The sequence below is a fragment of the Glossina fuscipes genome, unplaced genomic scaffold (genome assembly GCF_014805625.2).
Source record: "Glossina fuscipes isolate IAEA_lab_2018 unplaced genomic scaffold, Yale_Gfus_2 3, whole genome shotgun sequence".
Taxonomy (NCBI): domain Eukaryota; kingdom Metazoa; phylum Arthropoda; class Insecta; order Diptera; family Glossinidae; genus Glossina; species Glossina fuscipes.
The window spans coordinates 2,567,696-2,590,529 of NW_023998417.1; the positions used below are offsets into that span (position 1 = coordinate 2,567,696).

Sequence of the window (22,834 nt, forward strand, 5' to 3'; positions counted from 1 at the left end):
AATATTATATTCTGCTGTAGCCGAATCTGCTATGACCATCACTTTTATCGTAAAAGAAAACTCGAAGAAAATGAAACCTTAATACTCTATAATAATGGAGATAGGCGTTGCCTATTTTTTCCATAGTTGAGACCAGGAGAATACTTACCACAGATGGAACGCTGACGGCCAGGCTGACAGGCGGACAGACGGACATATTTAAATTGGTTCAAAGCAGTTCGGAAGTTGATATTGATCAAAGGTACGCATACTGTGAAGAAGTCTTCTGGGGGTTGTAAAAGTTTTGACAACACGAATACATAAAGGTTTTCTACTCCACGCTTTTCCGCTCCACCAAATGATGGGGGGTATATTTCTCTGGTCAGAATGTTTGCAATTTCCAGAGGGAAACTTCAGAGACCGCATAAAGTACATACTTTGTTGATCATCATAAAATACTAAATTGATTTAATCATGTCCGTCTGTCTAATGTCTGTTGTAAATATTCTCCTGGCCGCCAAAATGAAGCCATCGACTTCAAATTTGGTAGAAATATTGGAGATTCTTGCACGCAGGTCGGTCTTGAAAATGCATCAAATCGATTGAAGGACACGCCCACAGCACCACGTAAATTAAGAACACCTCTGCCTTTCAAAAGGAATAAGCAATTGATTATTTGATCCAAACTCAAAAACTATAGCTATACGTACAAAAATTTGAGCGATACTGTAGCACCTTTATGGAAATTATATAAAATTAAGAAAAATTGACCACGCCTACATAATATTATAGGGTATAAAAAGTTAATTTTTTCTTCAATACTCTTATAAGGCGCGGAAAACAGCTTCAAAAACCACATAAAGTATATAAAGTCTTGGCCTGTTTCAAATTTGAAATGCACCTAAACATTCGTCTATCCAAATGTCTGCCTGCGCAACTGTCTTGTGTATGTGGTAAATTCTTCCGTTACCGAAAATGAATACATTGGCTGCAAATTTGCAAAAGAATTTGAAAGGGACGTATATTTTTTAAAGTGTACGCCTACAACGCCTACGCGCCTATGCGACAAAAACTTTTATTTAGAAAATAGAAAAAAACAATCGCGCCCTCTTCATATTATAGAGCATGAAAGTTTAGTACTTTTGTGTTGTTTTTGTTTTTTTAGGATCACGGTGATGGGTGGTATAAGAGGTTCTGTCACGACCGAATATGATTTTCTTAATTGGTTTTGCTTCATTTGATTTTCCGCAAACATTTGTACGACCTAAGTATTTTTCTATATAATTTCAATGTCGGTTCTTTTATTTGTTTGTTAAGCAACAATTTATTAATGTTCTCGTTCACAACTCTGGGCAGAGCGAATAAATTAATTGCCATACACAAAAGTCAAGTCAACTTATTTTTAAATAATTCGAGAATTGTGTTTTTTGCATATCCTTCAAATTTCCTTTTGGATTTATTCAACCGAATTAATTTTGTTAAGCTTAGTGTGTAGGAAGACTGAGTGAGTTCAGAAAATTTTTATAAAATACTTTTGGTGATGAATTTTACTTACCTTAAATCTAAATATTGATAAACTGAGGTAATCCCTAAATTAAAATATATAGGAACAAATACAAAGCAGACAATTGGATAAGCACTAGCCATGCCATAGATTACTTCCCACATAGCTGTGCCATAATAATAAAGTTCACTGGGATAACCTAAAAATGAAAGGAAAGAGAAGAAATGTTTAAAATAAAGTAAAAGTTAAAATAAACAAAAAACAGAAATGAAGAGTGAAGCAAAAGTGCCTAAATTGGCAGATCTCAAAAGAATTGCATTGTAATATTCTGTCGTAGAAAATAGAAAGCCTGGCCAATGATTTTTTTTTTTTTTTTTTTGATACCATGTGGAAAATAATTGAACTTGACCTTTAAAGTTTACAAAGTGTTTTTATTTTCTTTTTTAAATAGGAAAGTTTTCACAAAGTGATTCAATCACAGTTTCATGTTCATAAAGCATAAAAAGCTTTGTAAGGTTAGCATTAAAAATATTCCCTAGATTAAGAAGAAGATGTAAAATATGGTTTGTTGACGAATGATTAACCAATTTTATGTGTAAACTATATCTGGGATAGCGTACAAATCCGTCCATATGCATGTATTTTCTTGTCCACTTGCTCTGTGATGGCGCTTAATAGAACAGATCGTTTCTCTACTGTTGCGAGTAAGTCATTGGGCAATTTCAGTCTGTTTGCATATAGCGGGAACGATATCGACGGAAGAAAATTGAGTTTCACAGAAGCTAATCGGGGAGAACAAAAGTAGTGAAAAGCAACCAAAAGGGCATTCTTCAAGTTGGTCTGTAAATACCGTCCGATTGAAACTTATTCTCCAGACCCAGTCCTTTATTCTTCTCCATGCTCCCTGCTCCATGTCAGTGGCAGTGAGCGATACACAAATAGGTCGATTACTATTTTGCCTGGGAACTGTGAGGTTTTTATGAACCATGGGTAGGGATGGTAAATATTTCATATGTTAAGCTTTGTATCAAGTACGTTTTAACACTAGAACTACTAATAGGGTCAGAGTGAATTGTATGACTTATTTTCATAATTATAACTCATTTCAAGTGCATTTTGTTTCAGAAAATTGTGCACGACTTTTGCTAAGATATACAAATAATTAATTCTGTAAAACTTATATTTTTTTTTTTTCATAATTTTGTTGTAAATTTGTAGGCAGTATAACTACTTATACCGAGATGATTCGTTTTCGTTCTAACTATATCGGAAAATATCTGTAAAGTTTTAGAAGTATATGTTTGTGCAAATCATATCGCAACCTTCTGAAATATTAGATCCCATCATTTAAAACGTCACCGAACCAGACACATATTTCGATGAAACGTAAACGATGTTAAATAGCACAGTGTACGAACAATATTTGTGGCACATACCATAAACGAATCGGTGGTAAATGTTCTGCTAAAATAACTGTAACTTGCAAAAAATGTCTTTGATTTTATGCGTAAGTATTTTATAAATTTTTACTATTCTTTTACTCAGACTATATTCACTTTTTGTCCATAAAAATAAAAAAATATATAAAAACTAAAAATTGCTGTCTCTTCTTAAATGTATTGGTAATTTAAGAAACAAGTCATTTTGACCCGTCCGATAGAAGTAGGGGTATACCTCAATTATCGGTAGTTCTAGTGTTAAATGGATTCGAATTTTATCGGAAAATGCAGACAATTTACTTGGATACTTAATACCTCCGGTATAGTCGAGTTGAAGCGCGTCTATTAAATCTGTACATTATATTTCATATAAGCGTTACAAACTTACATAGCAGATGAAAGGTGATATGATTTAAAAAAAAAAAGAGACAAATTTCCGGAACTGGTTTACCCACATTAACTTTGATTCCTATGATCGAAAATTAAAAAAAAAAAACGCATATATAAGCTTTATAGACATTTCGATGCGCGTTTTTCTGGGATTATAAGAGAAGTAATAAAAAAAAAATTTCATTTCTATTCTAACCGTAAGTGTTCTTTGCTTTTTGCTGCGTTATTAGTATCACAACAATCACATAAATGTACGCATTTTATAATACTTGATAATTTTCAACATAAGTAAGTAAGTGCATCGTACGCTTGAGTACAATTGATGCGAGTCATTTTTTCAAACACCAATTCACTGAGATAAAGTTTTGATTGTATGCTTTCGCATTGCGTACACTTACCAAGTACCGTGCGCACACCCAAAGTGCCTCTAGCAATTGAGATCATAACGGCAATAAGTGAAACACCGCCCGTCGCAAATACATAATCAGCTTTGCTACGTTGTTTAGTTTTACCAAATAGACGTTTCCATAGCGGTGTAAATACGGTGAACGCTATAAACAATGCAAACATCAGATAATCCCAGCTTAAGGAATGCAATTCTTTAGCCATTTTTAAAAGACCTATATATTTATAGACAAAGAAGAAGAGCAAACAAAAAAAAATATATATATATATATATTTAATAAACAATATTTTTAGATAAATAGATGGAAAAAAAGAAAAGAAAAATTAAATGAAATGGAAAGGTGGGGGCGATGTTGCTTATTGCACTTTAAGCTATTTCATGCATAATTTACTTGGATCCAGTAACCAGAAAATTACATTTTACCATTTGTGCTACTTTGCGTGCCATTCATTTCGACGATGTTACATAACATCATGGGGGCACAAATACACATACAGTTCATATATGTGAGTCATAAATTTTCACCCAGCAAAACGGGAAATGAAAAAAGTGAACAAAAATGAGAACAAAAAAAAAAAAAAAAAAAAAAAAAGAAACAAGAAATTTGAACTTAAGGATACTATTCGTAGGATGAAATGAATACACACCTACATTCAAATATTTGTTCTATTCATGCTACACGTGGTTTTCCTTCTTATTTTTTTTTTTTATCTTTTTTTTTCCTGATAAAGTCACGATTCGTAAATCGTAAATTTAACTGTTGCCACAAGCATTTAACTATTTTTCCACTTATGAGTGTGAGTGGCTGCGTGCATATATATATATATATATATATATATATATATGTGTGTTAGTAGAAAAATGCCAAGCTTATAATAGCTATTCAACTGAAAGTAGGAAAGAAAGACAAAACAAAGAGCCAACTAATCGTTGCACACATCTCTCCACGGAGCAGGATAAAAGAGAATTAGTTGACCCGCATCTCACCTCTACAGTAGCTTACACTACTATACAGTTCATAACAATAAACGTATACGGATGCATGCTTACACATGTATATACGAATGTATTTATCTGAATTTTTTATATTGTGTATACCTTTGTTGGTCTTTATTCTACCAGTGTATGAGTCTTGTGTACTGCTTCCAAATGAATTAACATTTCATATTAATCCCTGTACATACATGTGCATGCTTTATATTTTTATAAATCCATAATATTATGTATATTCTATATATGTACCTGTTTGTGTGTGTGTGTGTTTGCGTGTGTGTACATGTGATTTTATGGCTTTCTTTTAAGCTTTAATGGGGTAAACTTGTCAAATGCTTGCAACGCAATGAATACTCATTCCGTAATCAGCATGAAGAGCAAAATCGATTTAATCATGTCTGTTTAATATTTCCAACTACCAATTACGCCTTGAGTACTTTGCATCAAAAAATTGGTAAAATGTATTTGCTGCTACTTATCGGCGTCAGGGTAGATTAAAAAATTACCTCGTTCTACGACACAATTTTCAGATAGTCAATTAAGTCTATTTTTTTTCGTTTGTTTTGAGAACCGTATCGTCCGTCTCATCATTTTATTTAACTTTAAACTAACACTTAACGCTAAAGGGAATAAACATTTGTAAATTTGAATTTAGTCATGACGCCAAATATCATCTACTATTATACCACGATGTGACTTAAAGTCACAGAGTAGATTTTCACATTACTCTGTTGAATATGAAAACAACATTTTTTTTTCTCTTTTCAAATTGTTTTTTAATAAAATTTGCTTCAGTTCATAATTTGTAAGGCAATTATCAAATATGATATTGCGATTAATGTTTTGAAATGTTGTACACAATCAGTTAAGACATTTTGGCTTTCAATTTCGTTTAGGAACTTCGTGTCCAAGATAATACCTAATCTCCTTGTGATGTATGTCTTGTTAGGATGTGTTAAAAGAATAATTGTACAGATTGGGTTTAAGATGTTAAATGCGAGATAGGCATCTTTCTCATTAACAGCACTCGTAGCTAGAGAAGGGTAACAAGTACTTTCTTTTGAAAATTTTCTCAATAAATTAACCTTTCAAACTAATTATCAATCGCGTACATATATTCTTCTTCTATCTTGTACATATGTTCGTGAAATGTATGACATGATCATGACATAATAACTCAATTTATCTAAATACGTTTGGCCGGGGTTACGGTTCTATCAATTCGCAGCAGTTAGCATTTAGGTTTCGTGCCAATACTCAATTCTTCCTTAGGCCATAAATTGTGAATGATTAAAGCGTAAGTATGCTTTCATCATCATTCTCTGTTGGATACAAAATTAGAGATCCACATAAATAATTGCAATTGTCGTCGTCGTCGTCGTCGTCGTCATCGTCGTCAATAGAAGTCGCTGCAAAGTGAACAGGATGCAATGTGATATACTTGTGCATCTGTACATAACGTAAGTGTCAATTGTAGGTCTTTCTGAGTCATGTACATTTCACATACTACAAAATTTTTTGCTGACTTTTTTCTTGTTTTGAAATGTTAAAGGTCTTCGTATGGTATGTAGTAGTGTGCGTAATGTTTCCTCTCGATTGCTTTGGTGCAGTAGACATTTGGCGCCAAGCCGTGTTAATTTGATCACCACTTACGTATACAAACATACGTACAACACACTCTTGCAATAACGTCATTAATATAATCTTTCTTAATCTGTTAGTGAGTGTGAGTGTGAGTGTGTGTCTAAAAGATGTTAGCAAAGCACAAATAGCGAATTTCTGATGCCCCTTACCTTTGGGGCTAACATGATATAATAAAAAGAAAAAACTTGTGTTATACGATTATTAAGTGTCCTTGTTAACCATTTGGACTCGTATTTGCACTGAATATTTCGATTAAAACATCTCTCTCCATTAAGCGTAATACTTTTGCAAAGCGATAAAAATTTCTTCTTTTTTTTTTTTTCAACTATCGACCCAACCTTAAGAATGCATGTATTCTGGATCTTGCCAGCTTAGTGTTAGTTAATTCATTTAATCACAATTGCTACAGGACAGGAAAATGAAATTTCAGGTTTGTGTCTTCGCTAAGAAATACATCATCATTCTAAGCATCCGCAAGACATTTTTATTCTGCAAATCTAATTATGTACTAAAATCAAGCTGTAGTGGCCCAAGCCCAATGTTTTGTCAGTAACAAACAGCAGCTGTGTGTCAAGCGATAAGTCAGCAAACTTTTGACTTGTAATGATTTCAAGTGCATTGGCGCCAAGAGGCTTGAAATGTACCTTACATTTCCTTATTATGTACCTTACTAGGAGATTATTATTGCTAAATTGAATGAAAGCTTTGTATGCCTGCTAGGTCTGAGTGTTTAAATTACACCCCCTTCAGACAAAAGCATAAAATTATCTTTAAGGCTGTGATTACTCCGTTTCTAGCAATCAAAAATACAAGGCAAAGATCCCTATGATGTGTATAACTAGAGGAACAGGGAGAAGTAGGAAGTAGCGACAGGGTAACAGATGTGTGCTTAAATTTTTGGCCGACTGAGCACTTACTACCACAGCCACCCGACCAAGTAGAAGATTATCGATATTGTAGGCATTCGAGGAAGGAGAACTTTAAACAAGAACTGAACGATTCGTTATATTTGTATGATTGGCTTACAATCAATCTGACCCGAAATTCATTACAATCAAAATTTATAATATAAATAAAAGGAAATGTAAATATATATATGTGGTGCCAAAAAAAAAAAAAAAAAAAAAAAAACTTTCAAACTTCGTCTTAAGTGAATCTGCATTGTTTCTTACTTGTTTATCGTTAAATTTATTATTTTCATGTTTTTCATTAATGTCTGTATAATTGAAGGCAAAGTTGGTTGTTGAAAATAAATGCAAAAGTTCTTAATACTAAAAGTGACAGAAAGAACAAAACAAAAAAAAAAAAAAATGCAAAAAGGAATATATCCATACACACACAAGGCACACGAACAAATAACAGATAAATAACCTCTAAAAACTTTTGAAGAATACACTATAGAGATGTGTATGAATGCAATTGAAACTTTCAATCTTTTTTTTTTTTTCCAGCTCACACAATAATAAACAACACAAAATTACAATGGTAAAGTTTGTTTGTTTGTTTATTTATTTTTTTTTTTTTATTTTTTTTTAAAGAAAATTAAAACAAAAACAAAAAAAGCAAGAGAAAGAGAAAAAGAAAAAAACAATTTGTAAAAATTTCATTAAGTATTTTTTCTTTTACTTTTTCTTCAATCTTGTAAACACAAAACATTTTTGTTTATGTATATTTATGTGTAACTCAGCTAGATTGTAAAACTTTTATCTCGCGTCTGTCGCTTTTTCATGACATTGCTATCGTAATTATGGTTATTTTCATTATTATATTAATAATAAAGATGAGAGCACGAACGACAAGTAAATAAAGTAATAATCAGCTAAAAAATCCTTTTAGAAGATTAAATAATAATAATAATAACAATTATAATAATAATAATAATAATAAGGATATTTTTGCCAATTTTAAATTATTCATCCTAAGGCAATAGATATTTAATCTTGGATATCAACTTTTTGTTGTTATGCTAATCAATTAAATTAATCGCGCATTACATCGTTTAAGAGGATTTTCGAGTCTAATCATAGACGCAAACTGAGTAAGTAGTACACACATAAATTATTAGTGAATGTGGAAAGCAAATATGATTTTTGATTTTTTTTGATTATTTTGAACCCTTTTTTAGTAAGTCTCACATTTTTGGTAGTAGGGTGTTCGTAAGGTTGGCAACGAAGATGACAATCGTTGTCCGCACAGTTTCACAATATGTTTGTGTCGGTGTAGCATAGTAATATGTACTTGTTAAAATTTTACCTTATTTTCGATGCGAAGCTATTGTCGCCTGATATTCGACGTGAGTTAGTGTTTTCGTGAAAATGGAAAAAATTTGCGCAATACGCCCACAAGTATTAAGATCGCACATCGGACATCCAGCACCCTAATGTATGAACGTGAAATTTTATTTAGTTATTGAAGTCATCAATGTGACGGTATCAGCTTGGGTGGGTGACGATGGACGTTCTGATAGCCAAGAAACTGTAATCGCTTAAAAAAACATTGATCTCAAGCTTAGTGGGCGATCGATCCTAGGTGTAGGTGACAATCGACGCGACACCGGCATCAAAAAGGCGAATATATAGTGGCAAACAATTACATCATTGGGGACATTTAGATGATAAATTATATATAAATTATATTAAAATTAAAAATATATTTATTTTATATGGCTTATGATATTTATTTCTTCGCATTGCAAGGCAAATGACAAATTTAGTTATAGGTGTCCATCCACAAGTAACCAGTACGTTTGGGCACTTAATGAACCAAAAGCATTCGCTTAAATTAATTTTTTCTTCCAATAAATTAGTTTTCCGGTTATCTCATCTTGCCTTTACCTTTATTTAGAATTTTCCAATTCGTGGGAACATATTCAGAATATTTTTAAATTATTGTAATGGTGACACACAATAATCTTTAACGGATTGCCATTCTGCAAGCACGTGCAAAATTTCTATTCCAAAAAGAATTTGGCAAACCTGGCTAAAGTCGTCGATACAAAGGCATGTACGTTTGCACTAACATATGATGTTTTCTCATCTTTGCATAGATCGCCACAAAATGATGGCATAGTAGTTTAGTCATTTTGTTTGTGATGCTTAGAACAATGCAAAGAACTGATAAAGTGAATGTCTTTGAGTTCATCTTGCGTCTATTACTTCTTTCCCACCTCTCTAACGGTCTGCTTATTGTAAGTTCCGAAGGTAATAATGACCGAGATAGAAGCGTTAGATATAGCGCTAGTCGATGAAAGCGAATTAGTTGTCCACGCGGTCATCATTCACATACAAGGTACAAGGCTCTAAGTTGGAAACCGTAGCATACCTTTTAATTATAAGATCACTCAAAATTGTAACATTGTCAGCTACACGGCGGCCTATGAGCGGTACCGATCTAAAGAACTTGTAAGGTATTAACTGTTCCCAAAGCGTTCTAAAAGGTCCCTGCTGGAATGTACCGATGCTTAATAACTCAAGAATAAGATTCTTGGGGAGAATTTTATTAATCTTGGATCGCACCAGTTCCGCTTCGGGCTTTGAGTGCAACTTTTAATATTTTATCAAAAAAATAAAAAAAAAAAATTGTGTCAGATACGGTGGTTTAGGGTATTCCATGATCTGCGTAGCGAGATTATAACCTTTTTACTATTTTTTTTTGTATGCTTTCACGTAGATGAACGCTCTGTATGCATGAATATTTACAAGTCTATAGACCGATTTTCAAGCTCCATTTACATTTTTCAGTGAACTGTAAACAAAGAAGTAAAGAAAAGCTTTTTGCTTTCGTTTAAAAGAAATGAAGAACGTAACTGATAAAGGATTACATTAGCTATTATATAGAGAAGTGCGCTTCTTCTATTCCTTTTACTTTTCTATAAGTAATTTATTAGAAAGATAGAATGATTTAAAGCACTATTTCTATCTAGAAGAGAAATATGAAGTGATATAAGAAGAAAATCAGAGTCAGTTTACGGTTCTTTCAATTTCACGTTGATAGGTCTGGTTATCGAGCAATATGTAACGAATGGTAAGTCGATGGTACTGGTGGAGAGAATAGGAATTTTACTCGATGTCGAATGTAAAATTTCACATTTATATAATGAGCCCAAAAAGCGATCATAGAATAATTCTGTGCTGAGAACTTTAAATCTAATCCTGATCTTTTATTACGATATTCGGCAGTTCAAATACGTCATTGATGTTGGATGAGTCGTCGATAGACATTTCTTTCAGATCATATTCAGAACATATTCACTTTCTTTCTATTTTATGCTTTGGTTGAACGGTTACAAGCATCTTAAATAGTTTAATATATTTGCCTTGAATTGTTAGGATGACTTTTGAAAATTTAATTTTGTTGTTTTCGTTTCCACAAAAGCCATAATAGGTTTACAAATTTTTTGCCTGCCTCTTAATACGGTAGCACAGATAGTTGATGTCTTCCCTTGCGTATGCGAATACAAGTTTATAATAATGAAGTTTTCAATGTTTCCGAATATAAACGAAATATGTCAAATGAAGAAGAGAACAATTCTATCCAATCTCCTTTCTATATTATATTGGGTTATAATATATATACAAGTAAATATTATGAGATGTGTGTGTGTGTGTGTGTGCAAAAGAAAAAAAAAAAAAAAAAAAAGGACAAACATTTTAAACAGGTGAACAAACATGTTACAAATATTACAACACAACATTTAATCATTTAACACCCGATTAAGTGCCACAAATGAATGGATAGATGTGTACTATAAATGTAGGTTTATTGTAAAACTGCAACCGGCAAAGATATTCATGCCATGTGGCTTCCTATTAAGTAAGGGGATGTTGTTGCAAAAAATTCATAGAAATTTTATGATGCATACGCAATGCTTCGTCTTTTCGTTTTAGTAATCGTTCAAGAACAAAAGGGGATTAATGAATGAAAATGATTGCTTCCCAACTATCTTTGCTGAGAATGGATATTAGGATTATTATTTAATAGTACCATACAATAGTAATATCTGAACAATGTTGGTCAAACAATAATTACAAGTAATTTGACATTTATTTACGTTAAAAATAAGACAATGTACTAATCTAATGCTAATGAATTTTAATTCAAATGGCTTTCATCTACTAAGGATCATGAAGTTTATGACTATTATTAAAAGTAAAAAAAAAAATAAAGAAAGTACATTATACTAAAAATCCTTTTGCCTGCTTTTGCAAATTGAGTCGTAATGAAGAGAGCGAGAGGGCGAAGATAGAAAGAAAGATAGACAGGGAGAAGCACCTTTGTGACACTAGTTGGCATGTATCCAACTCTTTTAGGCCAAATACATAGCACAGTCAGTCATTTAGCTCGTACACATCTACTCAGCCAACCATGCACAAATTCATTCATTCATTTGTTCACATTAAACAAATGCCATAATCAAATTTAAAGGCAAAAAACAATTCGTACTCAACGGGTGGTGTTTTGCTTGTGTTAGGTGAGGCTCCCAAGAGAGTCAAAGATAGAGAAGCACGGTTGGCTGGTTTTGGTTTTCATCACTTTCCTTTAGTATTTTTTATGTAAAGAAACCTTAAGAGAGCTTCGACTTTAGCCGGTACCCATCACCTTAGGTAAACATGAATCGGGTAATTCTATCAGCAGTATATTTAACATACAATGATAAATTAGCCCGAGAATAACTATCGTAAGTTAAAAGAATTTTGCAAATTTTGCGAAGGGACAAACATGTACATGACTGAACGTTCGAAATGTTGAAGACTTAGTGGAATAGAGGAGGTATAAGGGGATAGGTGGAAAGGTCGAAAGCAAATCGACAAGTAAGAAGAAGAATGGAAAACGTATAGAATTGATTTTCTATATGTATATGTATTTATAAAATCTTGCCAAATATTCCTGATGCAAATCTACTGACAAAATTAATATGTTTTCCATCTTTCAATGACGAGTGCAAAAAAAAAAAAAAAAACAAAAACACACAAATTTTTGTAGTTGCTGTAAAACAGATATTACTTTTTCAATTTGTCAGTGCTTAATGTATAAGTCGGCATACATGATGACATTGCTGCTGTTGCTATATTTCTATAGTCTTTAAGTTCACCATTGGATGTGTTTGTAGCTCCGACCAAAAGGAAACCGGAAAAAGAGGCTTGCCAGCCAACACCAAAAGCAACATCAACACACCGACACTAACGTTAGTGGTCATTTATTTAGGCACAATTGAATTAGGTTTCGTATTTCAACTGTGCACACCCAACAATAGCAATAGCACCAGTAAAACAGTAGATTTTTGTTTAAATCTGCCCTGCCATAGAGTTAGTTTTGGTTTAAAAAGTCATATAATTTACTACATCAAAATGGTTTTGATATTTTTATTAGCTTCACTATAATAATAGAACAACTACTTTAACAAATGTTTTAGGAAGATTTCGGACTTTTCATAGTTGAAAGTAGATGAGATGAAGAGGAAACGGCAAGGATAATAGTTTCATAGCTATTAACTTATTTGACCCAGTTGTTTATTTCATTTTGCAAGTGTGTATGTGTGTGTGTGTGTGTGTATGTGTGTATGTGTGTGTGTATGTGTGTATGTGTATGTGTGTTTGGAAGGATTTCATGTAAGCAATTCATGGTTATTAATGCTGAAAAACAATCGCATAAAATTTTTTCAATTTCCATCTTCTTATATTTGAAGGAAATCTAAAAAATATTGATCGCTATAGTAAAGACGTCAATAAATCCCAAATAAATATGAGTGCAATTTTGCTCCACTCATGTACGCTCCACTCTATAGTCCTTAGGTTCACAAACATTGCCCTGCAACAAACAAATTTATTTCAATAATAATTTTTGAGACTTTTATTTGGGGTAATTAATAGCATAAATAAATGAAATCATTTGTTGCATGGGACTAATTCATAACCTCAAATTTTCACGTAATATAGACTAAATAACAACTTTCTAAGAAACTATTTAAAAAGTTTACTTATAGTTTCTCCTTTATTCGCACTTTACATTTTTGGCTTTCAGACGTTTTCATTTCACTTATACATGATCGACGAAAAACAAACTTTAATTATACTCCCGAGTATTATATTTATGGAGTGTAAAAGAATTTGCAGTTAAGTTTTTATTATTAGGGAAAAACTTTGAAACCAAAACAAACATTTTACAAAAAACAAAAGAAAGAAAATTATATTCAACTACGGCCGAATCCTTTGTAGCTATCAACGTTATCGCAACGCAATATATAGAATATACAACATTTTATTGCTGTAGTGATGAACAAACACGTATGTTGTTGCTTTTGAAATTCGCGTTGTTCTTAGTCTATGTTATATTGTAGGTGTGTCTTTTCAAGGACTTCGATGATTGCCAATGTTTACTGAAATTTGAAGCTGCTTTCTTAGTTATTTGCCATCACGAGAATATTTACCGCACAAATCCGCAATAACAGGCAGACAACAGAAGAACAGACAAATTTGATGCCGAAATATTTGTCTTTCAATCAGGAAAATGCTTATCGCAGACATTATTATTAGGGCATATGAAAAGTCTTTGTGGTTTTTCCGCGGCACGGTGTTAATGCCTACATATCGGGCTGATGACTTTAAACGAACATGTGCTTAAAAGGTGACATTTCAACTTACTTTTTTTGTGAACATAGTTTTCTAATTCTTTACTCGTCTGATAAGTTACATTGATTTGAAAATGGATAAAATATCTGAAGAAATACCCTATGTGTGAGAGAAGGACTCGCCAGCAGTTCGCTTTTATTCTGTTCGGGAAATTTCGATGTTGAAAAATTCGATGAAATTTTGCAACTGAAGGAGCAAGGTCGGGACACAAACTATCAGGAATAGGGCAGGCATCACATGACAGTTCGGAATCATTTCAAAACAGCCAGAGAAAGTTTTGGAATCCAAACCGCGGAAAAAATTGCAAAGACCCACAGACAGATAGACAAACATGCGGATATGCTTAAATCGATTTAGAATTTTTTTCTGATTAACTTTCTATATATATTTTTTATGGGGCCTCTGAAGCTTCTGAAACCTTCTGTAGTAAGACGTATGGCACAAAGGTTGACTATCTCATAATCAACTGTTAAATTAATGTAATATTGTTCAATTCAATGAAGACAATGTAAGTTACTTATGACTCGACTTAATATATAACAATAATATATTCATTGTAATAAGCTTTGTATAGAAAAAAATCCTATAAACGAAATTTTATTTATTATAGTTTTTTTTTTTTTTTTTTTTTTGGCACTTGTAGGAAATAAAAACCTTATAGAGATACGCGGTGTAAAGAAAGAATTATATGTGCAGAGGTTGCATGTAGTTTTTTCGCTATTTATAAAAGAAAGAAATTGTGCTGAGTAGTTTAGAAACGAATATTAAATCGAAATAAACATACTTTCCTTCCGTCCAGCAATACATTTTTCTTTCTTTCTCAATACTTTATAATGGTGTGAGCGTTCTATTGTTAGTAGTTCAGACATTTGACCTGAATAAAAAGCTAGTAATGCTTCATACGGTTTCAGTGTGCTTTCACGTTTATTGAAACTTTCCTATTAAGAGGCATATGAGGAACACTTTTACTTATACACGGACAAAATTAAATCTTCTCGGAAATTTTATTTGTTTTATTGATGATTTTCTTCTATTCTTCTCTAAAATGTTTTTTTTTTTTTTTTTTTTTTTTTTGTGCACCTCTACACCTATACAAATTCTTCTACGCCTTAATTTGATGTAATAAACCGAAGTGTGAGCCATTCGTTAATTAATGTGCACTTAAAATTTTTCTAATAAATGATTTTTGCTAAAAGAGAAAGTCGCAATTAATAAAAGAAGCAAGCAAGAAATTTGTGTTGTGTGCCCTAAATGAATACCCTACTTTGAAAAACGATCGATAGACAAGGAGAATGACTATCTTTTTAATTGAATTTTTCATTAATCAAAAATATATAAAATTTAAGATCTCCACTGATCCATTCAGAAGAAGGAAAGACAAATACAAAAATTTTAAAATCGTAGAAAATTTAACATTCTGTAAATTTAAGTTTGCAATAAAGCCCATGCTAAACATGAAGTATGTTTTATTAAGTCAATGCTTACTTTTCTATGCAATCCTTTTCTATAGAGAAGGAAGCTTCAGCGATTCTATAAAATATAAATAGACTCTTGTACAAGTATGAATCTTGAAATCGATAGCAGAGAGTCCATCTGTGCAATGCCTATGGTGAATGAAAGATTCAGTCACGACCGAATATAATTTTCGTATTTGTTATTTTTATCCCCATGACCGAAGGAAGTACTGAAGGGGTATATTCATTTTGTTAAAACATTTGCAAAGCCTATAAAGAAGCATCAAAGACCCCACAATGTATTATATTCTTAATCAATATTCTGAATCAATTTAACTATGTCCATCTGTCCGTTTGTTATAAACATTGTCTCGGCCGCAAAAATGAAGCTACTTTGGCAGAAACATGGAAAGTTTTTGTACGCAATCTCTTATTGCAAAACCCATAACCATGTTGTTCTTCGAAAGGAAACGATTAAAACGTTAATTCTATTGTATTTGTATCTCATGAGTGATCCGATAGTAGTTTCACAGAAATGGAGAAAATTTACCACGCATACCCAATATTATGGTGTAACGATAAGTAATTTTTTGAGTTTTTTTTGGGATAAAAATAATGAGTGGAAAAGACTTGACCAAACATAATTTTCTTACAGGTTTTTTTTCTTCTGCCTTTCTTTATTAGCCTGCTTGCCACATTTTTTATGTAATAGTTATATAATAAATTGCTTATGCTATCGTAACATGTTACGCTTGGAGCGCTTTATCTTATAACATGAACTGTCTCTTGTGATCTTTACGTTTTTATTCACCTGTTTTTGAAAGTCCTTACGTATGAATTGCGATTTTTAGGTTAGCATATTTACGACTCCTAAGGGATCTATACATAATGCGGAAACTTAAATATACAATGATTCTTTTGTCCTTGACCGTTTGAATATTATGATTTCTCTCTCTTGACTCGACTGACTTATATACTCTCTGCAAGCAACTGGCTTGTACATACCTTCATGGCGACATCTTTGAATTATTCTCTTGCTGTCTACTAAATGTTGTAATAGTTGTTGGTTGATTCCTTTTTGGGCTTGGATTTCTCAGAAAATCGAGTAGTCTTCAGGCGGACTCAGATCATCAAGTAACAATAGTTAAAAATTAAAAAAATGGAGAAGAAGCATTTTTCGAGTCCAAGTCCAAATTAATTTCTTTCTTTTAAATCAGTTAATATCACGATTAAAGAATAAAGTGCTGAAAGTAAAAACATGTTGAAGGCAGACAAACGATATCTCTAAATGAACAAATGTCTTTGACGGCTGACGAAAACCCTCCGCCTTTCGCAGAATTTGTTTTACATAATGCATTAAGTGATGAAAGCCGTCTAACCATTTGTTATTTTTTTCTTTCTTTCTTGTATTTGCATCACTTGGTAATCCATTTAACCTTTATATTATGCGACTCCTTTAATTGCTAAGCTTTTGATATTTTAATAATGAACATGTCTGCCGTTGGTGTACGACGTTTCCGAAGCTTAATGAATACACAAGACCATTATCATCTATCTAGCTTAGCCACCGAATAACTTATCTTAGTGCAAGGGTTCTTACCTTTTCTTCGTTATCTGTTATCGTGAAATGGAAATTAGTGTTTATTATCATGACACTTTGTGTGCGCATTGTGTGCATTGTGCATTTCTATTATGTCTGTTATGTTTTCCTCCCTAGTTATTGTTTTTTTCCGTCCCATCTTTTTCTCTTGCTCTTTCTCTTTCTCTTTTTCTCATTCAGAAGCAATGATAACTGTTGCATTTGCTGTCATTTAAGATTTTATTAACCGGCTTATTCTCCGATAGTCTCGTTGTAGATGTTTGTTGTTCTTCTTCTTCTTCTTCTTTTTTTGCTTTTTGTCCTAACTGATACTTAAAACTGAGAGATGCAAGTGTTACAACATGAAAAACAAGTGATGCTCTTCAAGTGCCATTAAAGTACCTCATTAGAAAAAATTTGTGTTTTTGAAAGTTCATAAAATGCTTTGGTGTCAAATAACGAAAACTGCTACTGTTATTAAACAAAAAAAAAAAAAAAAAAAAGCAAAAAAAAAAATATATATATATATTTTCCACTTTGTCGGATAGAAGAACATAACAATATCTTCAAAACGGTAAATTTTAAATGACGCTAATTAACTCTTTTTATTCTATTTTTTGTGACTACATCACATGTTACGTTATGCCAACTACGAAAATTTGAAAATATACATTAAGTTTGTCATGTCATTTGCAAAAAGAAAATATGCCCATCATATATATATGTAACACATCGATCCATAGTTTCCGAGACTAAGAAAAAGAAGAGGAAAGATATGTCAATTTTATGCTACAACTGGAATTTTTCGATCAACATAATCCCTTTCAAAGCTGATACAAGCAGTCGAACGGTTCTCTAATATCTCGAGGTCTTTTTCGCAGAATGGTTTTTCAATACCATCAATATATGCTAAAGTTTCGCCACTGGCTTTATAATTAAATTCAATCTTACTTTATCTGGAGTATTTTTTTCAGATTTAGAAAAAAAATAGTAGTCGGTATGGCCATCATATATAGATCTAGGAGGATCGGTGGAATTTGGCATAAATGTTTTTCAATTGTGGCGATTGACTTACGGCACAGTCAGTTATCTCCTGCAGCTTCACTTTTTTATTAGCGAGAAGATTTCTTTGATGTTTTCTGGCGTAACTGTTCCCAAATTTGGACGGCCACGTTCTACGAGCTTCTTTGCTAGTAGGGAACCCTGCTTAACTCACTTCAACCCAAAGCTGAGTTCTAATAGTATTTTTTCCTTGAAACGCAAATTTGAATTTTTCTTTAAAACTAACACGAGCGATATCATTAAAATTACTGCAACAAATTGACAAATGATCGAAATGGCAAGAGATTTCCGGGCAGTGGTTGGCTTTGGGCTTTGGGCTTTGCTATTGCTATTGACCGAAGTATATAATGCTTAAACTTTCACCTAACCAAAGTGATCGTGTTTTGAAGGTTTTTGGAAAATTTTGGCGATCTGAGAGTTGCCTATAGCTTTGTAAATTCTTAATCATTCATAAAGGTTCTATGGGAAAATGGTATTTCAAGGACTTAAGATTTGAGTTTGGCTTATGTTTTTACTTTATCAACTTAAACTTCTGCCACGACTTGTTTTTTTGCCTTTACTTTTGTTTTGAGGAAATTAATCCAACTTTTTTATTACATTGTTTCGTTCAGCAAGTAATTTTGCATTCATCTGGGTGTAGCGATATGATAATTGAAGTTCACAAATGTAAAGTGAAATTTGGAAACTTTTTTTTCCACTTTAAGTTCAAGTTCAAGTTCAATTTAAGTATACTTCGCTTATCTGTTTTATAAAACGGCTGCAGACGCAAGCAAGTTGTCGTGGAAGTTAATAAAAAATCCTTTAGCTTTTACGTATTTGTTTTTCATCTATCACCAAAAGTGGAAATTGCACACCGTTTGTACGCAGATGTATTTGAATGGTCGATAAGCATTCATATACCTGATCAACTTGATTTTGATAGCTGCAGGCAACAAGCCTTTTTTACTTGTGTAAAATAATTGAAAATTTTTATTCGTGGGAAAGTAGTAAGACATATATAGTTATGTACCTTTAATTTCTTCCAAAACGTTGGTACGATTAATTACGAATTGAATGGAATAGATGTTCGACTTTCAACCATCCTACCAATATTTGTATCTAGCAAAGCTCAATTAAGATGTACGTTAAACTTTATGGCATGCATAGCATAAATGTTCCTTAACTGTTTTCGAGAACGATCCGAAATGGAGTGAATGAATCTTTTAATTTTCCAGCGATTTTTTTAGTAGTTAGCAAATGTAGGCTTGTAGACTCTTTATAAGAAAGATTAGGGCAATAAAGAAGCAGATCAACATTACTAAGACATTTCTAAATCTGAAACAGTTCAGTATATAGGAGGAGCTGTTCGTTCACCTTTTCTCTCTGCCCCCTATTTCTTACAAAAAAGGTTATATAAAGTACAGCTCTTGATCAAAAAGTGCGAATCCTCTTATCTCGTAGATTGTAACAGAGATCTTTAATACTATTCCAGATCTTGTGTGTGTTTGTTGCAAACTATATGACAATATTAGCTTCTCTCTAGCGTTTAAGTTTAATGTAATATTAAAATAAATTATATTTTTATAATTTAATGGGTTTAAGTCACTTTATGAAAAGCACTTTGTTGACACTTTCAAAAAAAAAAAAAATTGTATGAGAGTCACATTAAAAACAACAAAAGCGGCAACATTTTAACATAAAAAAAGTGTAAATATGTATGAGTGAAATGGTAACAGATATCACTCGCACAACTCTCGCTCCCTCCCCCCCAAGTACATAGTCTCTTTGAGAAAAGAAAACGACTTTGTGAATGCAAAGTATTTAGTTTCGAAAAAAGTAGAAAAAGACATGAGAACTTTAGGAAATGGGTTATGTTGATCTCGTTAGGTTGTTTATGTCTCAAAAGACAAGATCAGATAAACTTATGTCGAAGTAGATCGTTTCTTGGAATTGTTGTTGACACAGAAGTAGAATTCAGAAATCGAGAAAAAAAAAATATATATATATATAAAAAAACATGGATCACCAACTGATGATCTCTATCAAAATTTATGGTCAAACTTGTTTTTGGCCTTTTCATATTTATTGAAGTTGAAGTCATTGAAGTTGAAAGTGTATTTAAGTAGAGAACTTGAAAAGTAAATAGCTTTAGAAGGTCACTAATAAATCGACCAAATGTGTCCAGGAATTTTTTCATTCGTTTTAATATAATTTTTATAATTTTTTTTTTTTCTCACAGGAACTAATAATATATGCAACGTGGCAAGAACGACCGGATTGTGTAGTAAATAACTGAAGGTAAGCGAGAAATGTAAAATTTTATGCTTTAACTTTTCTTTAGTATAAAAATTTCACAAACTTTTCACTAAAATTTCAAAATAAACTGTCGATTACATTACACTTTGAATTTAAAAATTTTTCAGCTGTCATACATATGCAAAAAAGTTCAAGAGAATTTACTCATATCATAAATATATTATTTTTATTCTCTACTGCACTGTGTAGACCTTGCTCGAGCAACTCACCTAAAGACACTGACTTAAGATAGATATAAAGGACTCTTAATATTAGATTGGAAATGACTTTGCAAGACGCATGGGGTTCTTAAAGGCCTTGAAAACTGATATTGTGGACTCTCCTCTAACTCGTATCACTCATATAAGACGAATTCGCGTAGAGCTGTGGAAAAATTGCGACATTGCTCGTATAATACGATAAAGGAGGAGATAGAAAATATGTGAAGACAAAACATTTACTATTCAACGGTCATTAAATTTTTCTCATGTAGACTCTTAAGTCTGGTTATGATTAAAAAAAAAAAAGAAGAGTTATTTTAAATACAATAAGTAAGTTAATCACTTTGGGTTATGAACGGCTCGTGTATTTATATAATCTAAGTGGCGCGTACAAGACGGATTCATATAACAGCCGCAGACTAGTCTACTGTACGTACATATATTTCGCATTAATAAATAATCAAATGTAGCTTAATTTCTTAAAATGTCTACCTCACGGCCCTTACACATAAAAATTTCAGCCCATTTTGTACGTCGATTATCTTCAAACAGAAGGAAAGCTAGCAAACTAGGTGAATTAGGTTACACTTGCTGCGCTTCGTTGATTCTGGCAATGCCATATATCTTTGAAATAAAAGCAAAAGTTGATATTCATTATCTTATACTTTATGTAAGACTTTCGCTACCGCTTCCGCTGCTCTCAATCATTCTGAATAAATAAAACAGCAAATAAGAAGCAAACTCTGCTTAATAATTATCTTTTATATAACCACAATCATTAAATAAGCATTAGAATTCGTAAAATGAATATGTATATTTGGCAAGCGGTTGATCCAGTGGAAAATTTCCCTCATTTAGTAGCTGAAATGAATGCAAATCAATTTTCTCTTTATATCCATCACCGAAGGATGGGTATTCACTTCACAAAGTATATATATTCTTGATCAATATTAAATCCTAAATCGCTTTAAGCATATCCGTTTGTCCGTCTGACCGTCTATCCGTCTGTTTAAATATTCTCTGTCCTCTGTCTGTTCTCCTGACCGCAAATATGACGCTTTCGACTTCAAATTTAGTAAAGACAGAGAGGAAGTCCTTGCACGCAGATTGGTATTGAAAATTCGTCAAACCGGTTACTCGGATACGCCTACAGCACCATGAGAATACTTCTGAATAAAAATTGGCTTTTTGCTCATTACTCATAAACAACGCACAGATAAATTAATAAACATTTGAAAGCATATTTTTTATAGCCGATGCTGTAGCATTTGTGCACAAAAATTGAAACCACACCTAACCAATATTATGGTGTATTAAAATTTAATTATTTTTTCAGTGCCTTTACCCCTTAAAGTATATAGGTTCTTGGCCAGTTTTAAATCTTGAATGCACCTAAACATATCCGCCTATTGGTCCGTCCATCTGTCTGTTTGCGCAACTTTGTAGCGTTTGTAGCAAATATTCTCCCGTTAGCGCAAATAAAGATATCGTCTACAAATTTGCAAAAGAACTTGGACTCGACCTAAACTTTTTAAAGGACACGCCTAAACGAAAAAAAAGTTTTATTTTGAAAATAGAAGAAAACAAATCCATATTATAGAGCTTGAGAATTTTGTTTTTTTTACTTCTTTTGACTTTTCTTGTGGTAAATTATGACGGGTATAGAAGATTCGTTCCCGACCGAATTTAATTCTCTTACTTGTTTCTACTCAAAACAAATTCTGAATAAGGTGTGTCTTGGGTTTACCGATACAAAGAAATGAATTAAAATTTGATTTTACAAGATAATCTCGAACAAAAAAAAAAAAAAAAAAACATGTAATAATAATATTAAGTTAACGATTTCAAGCAAGTTAACTTATTTAGTTATCAGATATTATGATTCTTTCATTTTCAAATTGCTCTTAGCACTATGATGGTGGCACATCCTCACATCTTACATTCTCCATTATGATTTTTCCATTGTTTTTCCGTAACAATAGAACCGTCACTAAAAGAAATGTAACTCATAAAGTAGCGGTCGAAACGTCATGCACTATTAAAAATATAAAAATCATCTTAAAAATCCTATGTATTGTCGACAATTACATGTCATTTTGCGAACTTATTGAGTAAGTGTGTCACGTTGAATTTAGTTAGCGAGTATTTCAAGTCCACACTGTAAAAGGGACAATGATTCCCTTTTTAAGAAATTATGAAAACTATATTTTCTCTTTCTGAAATTGTTATGCGCATATATATATATATATATATATATATAT

At 32.3% G+C, this 22,834-nt stretch overlaps 1 protein-coding gene across 1 annotated transcript in view; it reads right to left on the minus strand.

Moving 5' to 3' along the window:
- LOC119634980 (sodium-coupled monocarboxylate transporter 1) overlaps positions 1-22,834 on the minus strand; it is a 75,205-nt gene that overhangs the window by 22,288 nt on the left and 30,083 nt on the right. The window contains exons 2-3 of the mRNA XM_038029460.1: positions 3,711-3,932; positions 1,535-1,682 (exon numbers count right to left, since the gene is read on the minus strand). Coding sequence (XP_037885388.1) covers positions 1,535-1,682; positions 3,711-3,921 — 359 coding nt within the window. The 5' untranslated portion in view covers positions 3,922-3,932. The remainder of the gene's footprint in view (positions 1-1,534; positions 1,683-3,710; positions 3,933-22,834) is intronic.